The sequence below is a fragment of the Neofelis nebulosa genome, chromosome 3, assembly GCF_028018385.1.
Source record: "Neofelis nebulosa isolate mNeoNeb1 chromosome 3, mNeoNeb1.pri, whole genome shotgun sequence".
In the NCBI taxonomy this organism is placed as follows: Eukaryota; Metazoa; Chordata; class Mammalia; order Carnivora; family Felidae; genus Neofelis; species Neofelis nebulosa.
In genome coordinates this window covers 181,815,970-181,832,199 of record NC_080784.1, presented here as the reverse complement: position 1 = coordinate 181,832,199, position 16,230 = coordinate 181,815,970, and the positions used below count along the sequence as shown (strand labels likewise).

At 34.7% G+C, this 16,230-nt stretch overlaps 1 protein-coding gene across 9 annotated transcripts in view; it reads left to right on the top strand.

The window, feature by feature from the left end:
• The window catches only part of PCDH7 (protocadherin 7), a 424,505-nt gene that overhangs the window by 215,202 nt on the left and 193,073 nt on the right, over positions 1-16,230 (top strand). For 2 of the 9 annotated variants that reach the window (XM_058722896.1, XM_058722895.1), the window contains exon 4: positions 5,058-5,153. The exons of the other annotated variants lie outside the window; for them this stretch is intronic. In XM_058722896.1, the coding sequence (XP_058578879.1) occupies positions 5,058-5,146 (89 nt within the window). In that variant the 3' untranslated portion in view covers positions 5,147-5,153. The remainder of the gene's footprint in view (positions 1-5,057; positions 5,154-16,230) is intronic. 9 annotated transcript variants of the gene reach the window in all.

Genomic DNA, 16,230 nt, shown 5'->3' with positions numbered 1-16,230 from the left:
GGTGAAATTTATAGGGAGAGCAGATTTGTAAAACATTAGGAATTTGAAAATAAGCAAAATATCATAGATTTGTTAGAAGCTTTATATAATATTTTAATGCAACTAAATTTTGAAATTTTAATAAAATTGTCAAAAAATGTATCATAACTCCAGATCTGTATATGGCAAAACTCCCATTGTCACTATGAGAGTAAATTTTTAGGAAAGAGTGTGTAATGTAAAATAAAATTAATGAGCATCTTCAGTTAAAGAGAAAAGAGCAAAAGGATATTTCATGTTTTTGCTTTAGAGTTAAAGAAACTTAAACATCATATGCTAGCATTAATACACCCTATTTTGAATGCATATATATCAAACTCATTTAAAATGCAATTCAGTATTAGTAGCTGAGGTTTACACTTAAATGCTTTTTATACTATTTCCTAATTTCTTCATTGTACAGTCATTTACCAAAGCTGGATTCTGGTAATAGCAAACATTTTTACTTAGCTGATTTATATTGCCCTTAAGCTATGCAAGCTATGCTTTTAAATCTTAGGCGTACAAATATACAGGAATCTAGAAACCCATTCTTAACACTTACTAATAAGAGCTGAATAAAAGATTAACAGCTATTCTTTTATCTTAAATCGTTATGATTTTTACTGATTATACATCAGGTGCTGCCTACACAATACTATTTCCCCCTTTGCATTTTCTGGATTTTCCTTCCTTGTGCTCTCAGTAGTTAAGTTTGACTAATAACCTCATTCAAGGTTTATATGTATAAGATATACATAATAAATAATGGATTTATAAAATAAGTACAAAATAAGATGCATTTTGCAAGGAGTTCATTGGATGATGTCATGTTTACAAAGCACACTTTTTTTTTTTAATGTATTTATTTTGAAAGAGAGAGAGTGAGTGAACGGAGGAGGGGAAGAGAGAGAGAGAGAGAGAGAGAGAGAGAGAATCCCAAGCATGCTCCATGATGTCAGAGCAGAGCTGTACATGGGGCTCAAACCCACAAACCCTGAGATCCAATATCAAGAGTTGGATGCTTAACCGGCGGAGCCACCCAGACACCCCTGCAATAGCACCATATTACGAATGCTACAAGAACAGGTAGTGTTCCTTCTGCAAAAGTTTTCAGGTTCCACCTCTCTCCATTGCCTGCATGGGAGATCTTAATCCTGTCATGCCAAAGTGAGCACAGACAACTGGGCTGGCCTGTCCACACGCCAGCCCTGCCCATATACACTACAGACACTAACATTATATTTATTAAAATACCCTTTTTGATCATTATTTAGCCTCTATTAGCAAGAAGGAGGATGAAAGAAAATCAGAACCATCTCGTTGCCCAGAGCATGGTTTCCACAGTGTAATACACTAGACTGCTCATCTTCAGTAGAGACTTTGGGTAGGAATGTGTGAGACTGTGGGGAAGTTTTAGAGTTAGACCCAGAACTGAAATATGTTTTCTAATTGTTAGAAAAAAAATTGTTTTTAAGATGGACCTTACAAAGAGGATAAGGAAAGCAATAGTGTTATCAGGAATGTTTACGCAGTGCGGTAAATAGTGTTTTCTCATATGTCCTTGTACCAGACACACTGGGGTTTTGAGAAAAGCTTAAGACATTAAATAGAGAACAGCAGTCTCACGGGCCAAATTAATCTTATATTGATAGATGCGTCTCTTCAACATATCAAGGTGTCTTCTTCTTCTTCTTCTTCTAAGTTTATTTGTTTATTTTGAGAGAGAGAGAGACAGGAGGGGCAGAAAGAGAGGGAAAGAGAGAATTCCAAGCAGACTCCGCACTGCCAGTGAAGAGCCCACCTTGGGGCTCAAAGTCACTAACCATGAGATTATGACCTGATCTGAATTCAAGAGTCAGACACTTAACCAACTGAGCCACCCAGGTGCCCCCATCAAGGTGTCATCTACGCGTCCTTCCATTGCACTGTCTATTCTGGTTGGAGTCACTTCAAACCTGCCAGCACTCAACACCCTCCTTTCCACATAATGCCTTTGGTTGCATCAGCTTTCCTTCCTGCAAGCTGCTTCTTTCTTCTATCCTTTACCCTTATCCTACTCAGTCTTTGAGAAGAAGCTCAGCATCTGTCTTGTCAAAGTTTGCTCCCCTTACCTCTTCTCTTGTAACTTCCAAGCGCTACAAAGTTTGACCCTTAGTTTTGATCCCCACCTGAAGACTGGAATCCTTATGTGTATGAACCAAGACTCGTGCCTTATTCTTCCGTGTGACAGTTCAACATTGTGCTCTCTGTGCTTACTTCACTCAGTCACACTCCCATGAGTGTTTGTATCTTAATATCAGTATTTCTACCTTGATTATATATTTTTCCAAAAATAGAAATTAGGAGAGGCCGACTTTACAATGGGCCGACCCATGGTATTCTCTCTGATGTCATTGTTGTTCCATGTATGTGACAGAGAATCCCTGTCCTTTAGGAAGAGCAGTCTCATTAAAACCCTCTAATGTCAATTCTGCTCAATAATAATTACACACCATCTCTCTGTCCACTTTTTATTTTCATTTTTTATTCAGGTGAAAATCTAGCTTGTATTGTTGTCCATAAGCAGATTCCTACCAAATACCCTTTTAGTGCCAGAGATCATTTTATTCCCCTGGCTTCTACCTCTTACATATAACGAAAAAATAGCTCTTAATTTTGCATTATTTAATCCATAATGTTCCCTTCTCCAGTCCACGAATTCATGACTCTTTAAAATTCCAGTTTAATCTTTTTAGTCACTATTCTGTGTGGTTACAGTTATTTATAAACTCAGCTATTTATAAAATCATTTTATATTGCTTGTTACATCTTGAAAAGTTGTACTATTAGTGTTATTTTGTATTTTATGTGTGTGTATTTATTTTCCAAAATTTCTCATAAGTATATCTTTGGTTATTTTTGTATCTTCCACAGTATAGTGCTAATTTTCAAATCTATTACATCATAATAACCTATCCTTCCCAACGTCTAAGGAAGAATTTACTATATACAAAATCCTTAGGGTATTAGGAAGCCGCAAAAAAAAAATACTGTACTTTATGCTGCATGCAAGAACCTTATAACAAATTAAGAGCATGTGGATCCTTTTTCTTCTGGCTTGCGAAATTCCCACATTTGGTTCTTCCAGAGACAAAATGATGAGTCCAAAATACTCTTTCAGGAATATTTAAATGGAGGAATAATTAGGTTTATTTTTTTTTCCTTACTTTGATATTACTGGAATATGTAGGTTTTAATTTTAAGAGGGAATTTAAGGTTTAAAATATTATGTGAAATAACAATATTTTTAAAATTAAATACAAAATTTGAAGATTATGAGAAAAAACAAAGCTATAAAATATGTGTAAACCTATCAGATACAAATTAAATTGCTTACTTTGAGGTTTTCTTTTCTTCTTCTTTTTTTTTTATTTCAACAGGCCTAGACTGCATATGCCTTCAGAATTCTTTGATGCTAATCTCTCATGATAACCAATTAGTTTCTAAATTTCTCAATTCAAGGGCTGACTAATACTGTTGCCTAATCATTAGGTGGGTCATGTTACTTTAAAAAGAGATGATGGCTAATAGTAAGCAGTGTGTCAAGAATCAGAGGAATTGAGAAATTGGAAAATTTGGAGACACCCTGTCTAAACAAGATTAAGATAAAACCAAAAGGATTATCATGCTTCTAACCCCTCAGATCTTTGTGATAGCTGCATTCCTAAATGTCAGGATTAAAGGATAGAATCACATTCAGAGTGCAGACATGTATTCATGACAATCCCTGTCTTTAAACAAAAATTCAAGAATGTCCCAACCCGTCCATAATACACTAAGAAACGTATTGGGGTGAGGAGTCAATTGTTTTTTTTTTCACAACGAAAAATTAATTCCCTCCTATTTTTCATTTTCTACAATATTTTTCTTTTCTGTTTTACTATTTTTTTTTAATTTGGAATTCAAATTTTAGAGGAGCCTTGATTCGCCACAAAACTGAGAAAAAGGTACAGAGATTTCCCAGATACCACCCCCCCTCCACACATGCACAGCTTCCTCTGTTATCAACAACCCCACCACAGCGGAATACCCCTTATTTTCTTCATAAAACTGTGCATATCTTTTTACAAGTTGATTTCCACTTTGTATAAAAATGTCTCTAAATAGCATAAAACAATTACTTTTCATAGGTAGTGTGTATCTAAATACAAACCTACAAAACTAAAGATTAAAAACAAATACGAAGAACAAAATCGAGTAGCAGTGTTTGGTTTTCAGGTGTGGTATGGTCTCATATATTGGTATATGAAAACAATCACTATTAAAACCCAACTTGTTTACCATTATCAACTGTTTTTAAACACTTCCATTTTACTTCTTTTTATATAACTCATATATTTACTTTTCAAAATGTACATATGATCAAGATTAAATCATGTCTACAACATATAATTAGAACGTAAGCCTTTTTTTATAAGTTTTATTAGTTACACCTCTTGCAGTGCATAGGAATTCTAAGTTTAATTCTTTTTTATTAAATTCTTTTTTATTAACTTAACAAATTGAAGTTGTTTTGATATCAGAACTACTTCCCCTTAGGAGAATGTAAGAAAGAAAGTTGGTTGGGAGCCAGTTATGTACCAATTGGGTAGAGGCAGAATGAGGAGATGATAATGACCCTACTGTGTGTTGGAAAAATACGTATATGTTTGATATTGTTTATCTTATATAGTTTTTTTTTTTTTCTTAAACCTGGTGTAAAGAAAATCTATACCCAAATATCAAAGTGAGAATAAGATAGTACTATTATGGGTAGTAGCTCCCCGTGTCCCTAGACTTGGAAGATTTTGGTCGTAAGAATGTGCCCATTGACAACGTTCAATATACCTAATTTGCACAAGTGATTCTTGAAATTCGTCTAGATTTTAAGAAAGGAGAGAAAGGAAACGAAATCAGAGTTTTTGGAAATTGTTTTATTGGCCAGGTCTATGGATGGACACCATTGTGTAGGGACTGCTGATTTTCCCTTTACATATTTCCCCATCTCCCTTCCCCAGGTGTTGCTGCCATCACTACCTTTCCCTTCCTCCCCTTTCCTCATGGCAAGACGCATGGAAGAAGAGTGCTGTTAAGGCCTCTCCATTAAGCAACAGGTATGGCGGTTCTCATGAAGCAGTGAAGCTGCCCCTCTCTGCGTTCTCCATTCATAGTGTCTCTCTTACATTTAGAAGACGCAAGTATACACCACACCTAGTCTACTGATGTGGGAGAGTTGTTCGACCTAACTCTGTATTTGCACATTTCGGCATGCTATGCATTTCAGAATTCCCTGCGCAGTTAGAGGTTTTGTTTTGTTTTGTTTTGTTTTTTAATGAAAAGACTGCGGAAGAATTAATGATACAATTGTTGGAAAAACGTGTGATGCGGGTTCCTCAGCTCGTTATGTAGGAAAGAAATGGAACTTGTATGTTTATGCCACTTTCAGCCTTACACGAACTATATATATATATATATATATACACACACACACACACACACATATATAGTGCGTATATATATATATATATATATATACACACACACACACACATATATAGCTTACCTCTGAAAACTATACTATACAATGAGAATGCCTTGGTGAATTTTTACTCATAATTCAATTATTTTCACATTTGGATTTTCAAAAGCATGGCACAAATTGTATGCACATTAATTATGCTTACTCACTTGGTTCTAGAAAATTAGGTATAAACCAGTTCAAACAAATCTAAATGACCCACAAAGCTTTGGTATTCAGATGTGAGAGCCTAATGTATTCTCATTGCTTTCCGCAGAACTTTTTTTTTTTTTTTTTTTGGTCAACTCAGCTGGTGGCATTTGAGGGAGCTGAAGGGGACTGTTTCCTTCACCAGTCCCAAGATCGCCTCTGTTCAGGCTGCTACATTTTGAAAGGAGCTAGGTCCCTCAGGGCTCAAACTCCAGCAGAGTCATAACCTATAAAACATAAACCCTTAGTCATCACAGGAAAACACCCACCTTCTTGATTTCCTTTTTCACTGGAAGAACTGGTCCTTCTAGCTCCTGCAGGGGCTTGTTTTGAGGATGTGTCAGGTGTTGCATTACACCCTGACTCTATGGGGATGTGACTAGAACACTACCCCGAGGGTAGGAAAATTATTGGCAGATGCTTTAAAACAGTAAGTGTGTCTATAGGTGTGCATGTGGGTGGCAGCCTTATTTGTGATATTCTTTAAAGTGGTAGCATAGTTAAGACTTGTTTGTGTCAGTAAACAGAGTAAACCATTTTGATTTACATGCATTTTCGCCGATGCAACCATTAGTCATTGAAGGCTGAACCATTAATCTTCATTCAGGAACATACGGCCTCTTATCCGACAAAACTCTGAAATCATTGGTTGTCTTTTGTGATCTTATTTCTGCACATGGATGTTATCTCTCATGTCCACCAGCCTTCACATAACTGGGTCTCTCCATCTGGAGGGCCCTTCAAGCCCAGCTTTGTTTGGAAAGCTCCAACAATAATAACAGACATGTAATGAGAGTTTAATAGGTGTCAGGAACCACATTAATGAGCTTAATCTCCATTTTCTTAATACAAACGAGCATAGATTTAGACATTATTATCATCATCCAAATTCAGTGGGGAAAAAAAAAATGAGACTTGGAGAAATCTAAGGTGGCAGGGTCACTGGTCACTCAGAATTGGCTAAAGAGGGATTTGCCTTCTGTAATTTCTCCTGATTCTTCCTAAGCAAAGTTGGGACTCTGAGTTATGCTCAACTCTGAGTTACTGGAGGACAATGATTTCATCTTACGTTTCAAGAATTCTTCTATGTCCCAGTGTTTGATACCCAAAATGTATCGGGCAAATGAGTGAATGTTTACAAAACAGTCATCTATTTTTTTTTTAACCTGCATATGGACCCTTCCCCACATCCATACTTCCCTCCACTTTTTTTTTTTGTTCCCCTTAGTGTTTGCTTCTTGACCATTACTAACTTCACAGATTAGTCAATATACGAGTAATATAGCATACAAAATAATTCATTGTTTTCTTCTAAATATGGGACCTATAATTAAAAACTAAATAATTGTAAAACAATTACAAATGCAGAAAAAGGCTAATTTAAATTTTATAAAATTTCCCAATTCTAATGTTAAGAAAAGAAGTGCAGGTATACTTGTATCTGATATAGAAAGAAGAACATTCAAGTAGCATATTCTAAGGTTTTGAGGAAAACTAACCAGAGAAATTCTTTTTTACATTATAGGAAATAAAGGAAATGTACACCATATAGGAAAGAGTCTTATCAGTTTATAAGAAAAGAAAGGAAAAGAAAAGAAAAGAATAGAAAAGAAAAGAAAAGAAAGGATGGAGATTAAAATATAGATGAGATTAACAGGATTAACCAAAAAGGGGAAAAACAAAACAAAACAAAACAACTTTCTTGAGAAAGAAGAAACCAAAAGATTCTGGAAAAATGAAAAAAATGGAAAAGCAATAAAAGATTGAAGGAAACATATCGTTGAAAACCACAGACATTGAGAAGACTTTAAAAAAATATAGGAAATAAAACTTGGAGGGAAAACAAAATCAATGCAGGAAGAAAAAAGAACTTTATTTATGGATTTGTGTTTCCTTTATTCTTAGAAAATCCTTTGAGGTGAAAGTGCTGGAAAGAAAAAGAACAAGTTAAGACATGTTGATTTGTGAACACTGTATATTTCTAGGACTTTTTCTGTGGGAATAGTGTTTTGAGAGCAAGATAAGAGTTTAAGCATTAACTTGGAGTATTTAGAACTAAAAAGATTGTGCCTGGAGAATACACTTGAGCCAAGGCTTGAAGGAAAAATTAAAATACAAATCAAAATATCCCTCCTCACCATACTATCTGTCAAGATAACTCTAGAATTAATCAATATATTAGCTCTTTGAATATAGGCATAATTTCCTTCCTTCCTTTGTTCCTTCATTCCTTCTCCCTCCCACTTTCTTTTTTTCTCTTTCTTTTGTCCTTCCTTCCTTCCTTCCTTCCTTCCTTCCTTCCTTCCTTCCTTCCTTTCATGGAGTGCCCAACACACAATCAGTGTTTGTTGAATTAGTCATGGAATTTTGAGAGAGATTATGGTCAACCGATCTAGACTTAAATCGTGCATGCCTCCCATAACACCATTACAAGAAAGACTCATTTCTGCTTGAATAATTTCGGCGACACAAAATCCAGAGGTAACTCACTCTGTTTTGGTACATCTTTAATTCTTGACTTTCTTCTTATATTGAGCCAAAATCTGTCTTCCTGTAACTTGAATCCATTTATCCTGGGTTTTCTCCTTGGGAAAACACATAATAAGTTCGGTTCCTTTTCCAAATGAAAGTACTTCCAAGACATAAATTCAGACAGACCCTCCATCATAATGTCTACATGTATAGTGTATCTGTATATATTATTTGCTAGGTTACAGCCCAAGTTTTGTAATTGCCCTGTGCCGTTTGGTTGTAAATCCTTTTAGCATTCATTTACTGCACAAATGCTCTTTTATAAAAGAAGGAATGCAGGATGGGTTCCCACAGTTTATATTCTCATATTTGGTCGATTGGAAGAATTTAGAAAATCCATTTGAATACCTTCAGGAGAAAAACAGGAGGTTTAAAACTGCATAGGGCTTTGATCTGAATTTTTACATTAATAAAGGTGCGGTTTGGATACTATATTGTACAGTAAAAAATAACATAAATATCACCATGTATAAAAGGGCTGCAAAAAGATAAAGAAATGAATTAATACGTAAAAAATAACATTTGATGAAGGTAAAAGAATTTTCAGTCTTAACGTTTTATTTTTAATTGAATACCTATTTTGGTTTGGTTGATGCCTGAGATGGATCTTTCCCTAAAAGCCCATTCACCATTCTAACAAATTTGGCACTAAAAAAGAATATCCTTAAGTGGATAATGATATCAGCGGATCAGTGGAAGTAAAAGACAAACAAAACAAAATCAAGACAAAACAAAACCCATTTTTCTCGATGAAATTACTGACTTTAATGACTAATAATATGTGCTAACATGTAATAATATGTTACACAGAGGTCAAAGTAGAAAAAAAATAAGATTGAAAGTTATTTAAAGGATTCTCTGTCAGATATGGACTTTCCCTAATAAAAGTTACAGCAAAGTAAAATTTCATTTATGTGAAGTGTTCCTTAATGCCAAATTGCTGTCAATGTCCCTTGGTGAGTTCTATTTATGAATAGATTATGGCACTCTCTCAGAGGCCCTGCACATCTGACTTTCAATGAGTGCCTACATAGAATATATGGCCTTTTCTAGAACCTGGAAATTTAATTAATTTGCTGGCAGGGAATACTTTTTTATGCCACATGGCTTTTCCCTGACCCTACCCAAGATTTCCATTTTCAAATGTGCTTCATATATTATGAACCTATATAATCTTAATGAACATTTTCCATATGGTAATTGTAATGTTTGACTTTATATTCTTGAAAGCTCCAATGCCTACATAAATTCTTTCTCTTTAATACTAAATGTTGCTTTGTCAATTGTGTGAATATATGTCCCTCATTCTGCTTTTCTTAGATTCAATTCTGAAAGCAATATCCTTCAGTTATTTGATTATAGGTAAGGTTCTTAAGCAATATTCTCAAGAACAGATGACCTCTATCTGCTTTGTTTCTCACTGCTATTGAAGATGTGTTCTATTTGCAACATACCCAATTTAATATCTTTCACTCTGTCTTTTAGTATCTTAGAAAGAGGAGAGTAAAATGCAGGATACTTGGATTAATCACTTAACATCTCAAGACCTCATGTATTTCACTAAAATGTGGAATTTGACTAGCTCATTTTAAAAGTAACTTCCAACTTTTTACAGAACATGGAAGACTGGGAATTTTAGAAATTAGAGTTTTGTTCTAGATTTGCCAGTAAGCTATATTTCATTTCCCCAAGACACAGTTTCCTCATCTTTAAAATACAACAGCCAGTAATATCAGGGATATAATCTTTAGAGATAATATGTGTTGACTTACTTTTCTTTCTGGAGCTTTGTCTTGAAAATGATTCTGAGAATTGTGCTTTTAAAAATTGATGAATCCAAGGTGCCTGGGTGCCTCAGTCAGTTGAGCGTCCAACTCTTGATTTCGGCTCAAATCATGATCTCAGGGTCATAGGGGGGAGCCCTGCGTGAGGCTCCTCACTGAGAGTGGAGCCTACTTAAATTCTCTTCCTCTCTCTCTTTCTCTATCTCCCTCTGCCCTCTCCCTTGCTCGCATTCCCTTTCTGTATAAAATTAAAAAAAAAAAAGGTGAATCCAAGAAAATGCTTGGTGCTCTAAGGAAGATAGGTTGAGGAAAGGACCACCATCTGAGATATTTGGAGGACTTTAATGCAAAAGAGACACAAAAGGTTGAACTCAATCTTGTGATTATTGAGGGCAGAAAGAATGCCAGTAGACTTAACTAGGAGAAAATTGCTTCCATAAAGGTGAAATTTATTGCCTTATGAAATGTTAATAAAATCTGCTTCATAGAATAGTCTGTGTTCTGAAATCTGTATCACTAAAGATGTTGAAACTTAGGTTGCATAGTTAACTTCTCAAAGCATTATTAAAGGAACTCATTCATAAGACAGCAAGTTAGACAAAATGAATTCCAATGCTAATGGTCTGTGATTACATGGTGATTGTCAGACATAATAATAGTGATAATTCTGACTGGAATTTGGTAACATAAGTCTCAAAGATTTCATTGGAATTTGTGATTGAGAATTTTTAATACAAGTCATTGTAATTTTGAGACAATGCTGTAGTGCTCTAAAGTGCTTTTATCCTACCGATGCTATTGTTCTGGAGAAAAAGTCACTAATTTTTTATTTGTGGAGCCATCGCTTCTTTTGTATCTGGAGACTTTACCTTCTATCCTCACTGCAAATGCTCTTTCTCTATTGCAATGTAACTGACTATGAGAGCCATTGTGATAAAGACGAATAGAAAAAGTAACTTCATGATTGATTGTCTTCAATTTTATTAAGGCGTGGAACATAAAGCATTCATATAGAAACCTGAATTATTTTATCTGCAAGAGATTATGAAAATTCCTCATTTTGAAATCCGGTTAAGAAAAAAAAAATGCGTAACTTCTCAAGGTCATACGGTTAGTGAGCGAGCTATGATCCAGATTTCCCCGAATCCCAGTATGGAGGCAACAAAATTTATTGCAGTAGCTTGCTTAAAAGTATAGATCTTGGTGAGTTGACACTTTCTTTTGTGTCCTTAGATGCACTACTTATCTCGAATCAGCAGGATGAAATAGGAAAGCAAACACACAATTTTATTTATAAGATACAGAAAAACACTAGGTAGTGTAGCCTGCTGTGTTCCTGGAGGGACATGGAAGTTGGCATCCTTTTGTAAAGCTTGACATTACAAACATTCTTTGTAATCGACTAACAACTTGTGCCAGAAGTGAAACCAGTCAAAACTATATTCCAGCTTAAAGTCAGGAGCGGCATAATATGATCTTATCACCACTATTTTGTGGCTGGAGACACCACAGTATGCAACATCACCAGAGTTTATAGTCAATAAAGCAGATCGAGTTAACCAAAGATTTCCAATCATAAGCATTAATGACTCAACCATCATTATTTAAGCTTGCCTGTCCACTCTAATCAGGACAACAGGCATCAATTAAATAAATAGAACATCTGATTATAAAGAGAATTGTTAACACAAGCACATTAGATGGTCGTAATAGGATATTAGCTAATTGGCAGGGGCAGGGGCAGGGGCAGGGGGATGTCCTTAGACGCCATAGTGCCTACTGCTCGGGATTTTAATTCTTTGCGAACTTTGTTGAGCATAGCAACATGATAAGCAAAAGTGTTTGAGTAATGAAGAAAATGCAGACAAATATTTTCAAAACAACAAAAACCATGTAGATCTAATTTTGAAATTGTGCCAATTTTGTGAGGTCATAGAAACCTTAATCGTTATGCTAAAGTTTTACAGATTTCTGTGTTTATAATGAAAGCAAAAAATGAGATTGGGAGGGCTAGTGGTTTTACAGACGTGTTTTGGATTATTTAATTTAATGTTTATTTACAATAAGGATCATATTATCAGTGGCTTTTTTTCTTATTTCCGAACTGGCTATCAAAAAGGCTTCAAATTTGTGAATTAAACAGGTCCTGCTTAGTAAGTATATTTTAGGATATCCATAAGACATTTTTTTTCCAGGAGACTCACGTTCTAATTGTATCATGGAAATCATCAGAATCGTAACTTTCAGCTCACTAATTTGCTTTTCTGCAAAGTCTGCTGGGTTGCAATAGGTTAGGGGAGAATATCCAAATATTTTTGGCTTCAGCGGGAGTGAGAAGAGAAGCAGGAATCAAGTAATTTGGTTGTGTTTTTCAACACTTGAAGAACTTAAAAAAAATTGTGATTATGCCTCAGATACTGAAATCATATGCTGCACTGTGATAGGTAGAAGGTATTTCAATAGAAAGTAAAGAGAGAAGGAAATAGATTAAAATTCAGCAGAACAAGCTACATGTGCGTGGAAAGAATCGTAAGTGAAGGAGGAAGGAAACTCCTGGTAACCTGCCAGCCTTCTTTGATGGCTCCCTGGTTAACTGGGCAGATAGGCTCATTTTTACATTTCCAGAATATGTGAGTGTTATGTGAACATAACATCATATCAATCTATATCTTTATCTATATCTATGTATATCTATATCTATATCTATATCTATATCTATATCTATATCATCTATATCTATATAATATAGAATCTTTATGACAATCCAGGTTGCCTTAATAGGGGTATCAGGATAGTATACATCACAAAAGAAATACATCCATGGATATTTAAAACTACAGTTCATTATTTTAGATTTAAAGAGTAATGAAAATTTAGAAAAGGAAATGTATTTTATGTAACAAAAGTCTTTTTTTAACAAACTTCTTTTATTTTATATATTTGTATTTAAACTCCAATTAGTTAACATACAGTGTAATAGTGGTTTCCAATGTACAACATAGTGATTGGATGCTTTCTTAAAACACACAACGCTCATCACAAGGGTACTCCTCAATCTCCATTGCCTATTTTACCCACCTTTCTCCCCTCTCCTCTCTTATAACCATCGGTTTGTTCTCTCTAGTTAAGAGTTTATTTCTTGTTTGTCCCCCTCTCTTTTATTTCCTTTGCTCATTTGTTTTGCTTCTTAAATACTACATATGAGTGAAATCATATGGTATTTGTCCTTCCCCGACTGACTGACTTCGCTTCACATAGGAGTTTCTAGCTCCATTCATGTCCTTGCAAATGGCAAGATGCCATTCTTTTTTAGGGCTGAGTAATATTCCATTTAATAAGCTTCTTTGCGTTTTCAGAAGAATTTGTTATAAGCTGTGAGGCAAAATATTTTCATGTATTTTTGGCCAAGCACTTTAAAATTCTAATATTATTTTAACACAATAAATTAGTTCAACCCGGAAGTGAAATCGTTTACAACTGAATAAATGATTACGGGATTTCATAGGACTTTTAAAGAATATAGCATTTTTGTATGTTTTTTAAACCCGAATTTTACATTTATCTAATTTAATCAAGAGAAAGTTTAACGATAATTTTATATAACAAATGGTTGCTATCATTAACTAAGTGACTGGCAAAAGGCAATAATCAATTATCTTACTACCAATTTAAGAATGGATTTTTAAGAAAGAAAAAAGGACAATGAACAGATAAACCATGCAAATATTTTACTAAATATATAACTATGTCCTTTTCCAAACATAGCTATATTTGCTGGCCATTTTATTTTAATGTAACCCTTAAGAGTGAACACTGCTTCCAAAAGATTTCAATGATTTAAATGCTGAGTAGGGCTTTTTAGGAGGTAAAAAAAAAAAAGCCTGCTTATTATTTCAAGAGTGTAGGGCTCTAGTGTGAGCATTAGATTACGAAGGTTAGATGGTTCAGTAAGTTTGGGAAAGTAAGAAGTCATCCACAGTATGGTATAAATATCACTGACATTTTCCAAAGAGGCCATTATTCAGGCATTGCAGTGATGCTTTAATATACATTTCGCTTTTACCTCCAATTGCAGTTTATTTATGAGATTTGATAATAAGAAGGGCTATGTTTTTGAATTTTACTTGTAAATCGAAGGGCACTAAGAGGAGAAATTCAGTAACATGAAGTTATTTTTTTATGCCAAGGGTTTATCATAAATAACTGTGAGGTTTCAAAGTGGTTTTCTCTAAGGAAATATGTGATATATACAGCACCATTAGTAATTAAAATGATGAACTATTTTCAGGGCTCTCATACAGTCCAAATGTCACAGATATAAATTATTTTGTTTTATTGCACGAGTTACATCTTTAAAAGAAAGTTGAATTAGATATTATAACTGATCATTGCCTGAAAGTTTGGGGAAAAGAAAAAAAAATACATACGTTTATTACTGTTAAGTGTTATGGAGTTTACTTTGCCATTGATATAGTTTATATGAAAGCACGTGTCCTGTAGTTGTATGAATATTGTATTTATAAGGAAAATGTATACATTTATTCTTCCAGAAGTCTGATGGCGTTAAATAAATTTTCAAGTGTCTGTGGGTTACCTTAGTGCCTATGACCCTGGCACCTAAGGGTTTACTTTGTTGACAATGAAACTCTTAGACACTTGAGCTCCAAATGAAAGTTTAGTTTTTGTTTTTGTTTTATCTGAAATAGCTTATGGTGCTAAAAGTGTGTGCCTGCATCTATTTTAGTAAGTGTTTATTTATCTCATTTACTTTGAATTCATACTTGAGAGCTTCCATTTTGTTTATTGCAAGTTTTCAGTGAAAGGAGACATAGACGTAATCAATGAGTATGTGGCGGGCAGAGCAAAACCCTTGCACTGAATTGTCGTCTACTGAATTTTGGTGGACAGTCACTCTCCATGTTCTATTTCCCTGCTTGTAAAGTGATAACCTAGCAACATACATTAAGCTCCCAATAGTTCATGTGGGCATCATACAGATGGCTTGAGATAGAAAGAAGAGAGGGAGGGAGGGGATAGATAAGAAGGGGAAAGAGAGGAAGGAAGGGAAGGAGGAAGGAAGGAAGGAAGGAAGGAAGGAAGGAAGGAAGGAAAGGGAAGGGGGAAGGGGGAAACATTTCCTAGTGATATATAAAAGGGTCAATCCCCCAAGGCAATTTGGAGACGCTGCATCAAGTAGAAAGGGCATAGAAAATGCATATAATGGAATATTTTTCAGTTAACAAATGAATCTCTATATAGGTGGGCTTGAAGACATGCTTTTAAGAATGACGTGAAGAGTGAGAATTGACTGTGGCTAGGTCACGTGACAAGGCCCTGTGCACAATTCTAAGCCAGGCAGTTCATGAATAAGCAAACTGCTGCCCTGTAGCATTACTTCCTATTGCTAACTGTAGGTGGACCTTCTTTGGCATGGCCACCTCTTTTGGATGATCTTCTAGAGAACATCTAGAGTTCTCTAGATGAAAAAATCAGAGGACGAATTTCATTGTAAATGTTACAAGAACAATCCTTACACACATGATTGCTTATTTCTGGGTAAAAGAAAATGAATCATGTGTAGAAAGTGGTGGGCTGCAAATAATTTGCAAATACAGATAAACAGAAAAAAATGCAAGCATGAGACAGAAAATTAGATGACAACAGTTAATTCTCAAATAGCCATTAATCAAAATGGCATTTATCTTTCTTTCATCTCGTTTTCTATCCTTGGATTTGTTGGATGTTTTTGATGCAAACCAACTTTGGCGGCTAAGGGGGTCTCAGTTATATTCACGTGATTTTACACAATATAAAATGAGAAAATCACAGTCAGACCATAAATAAAACTGAAAATATCTCTTCTGAGTGGAGGAAAAGAGGAAAAATATGTTTAAAATATATTAATTTGAGTAAACTGAGTTCGCTCTCTTTTTAGGTATAAATTTTTTAAAGCTATAGTTGATTCCATTAAAGAAGCGATTCAAATATAGGAATTAAGAAAAAAGAAGGCAAGTTGTGATTTGACACTGAAATGAAAATATATGGGTTTATAGGTCTTCTAGGTGGACTATTTTATCTTTCAACAGATCTTCTCTTGCCAACTGAATACTCACTTATTTCTTTTATGGGACTATTTATAAAATATTT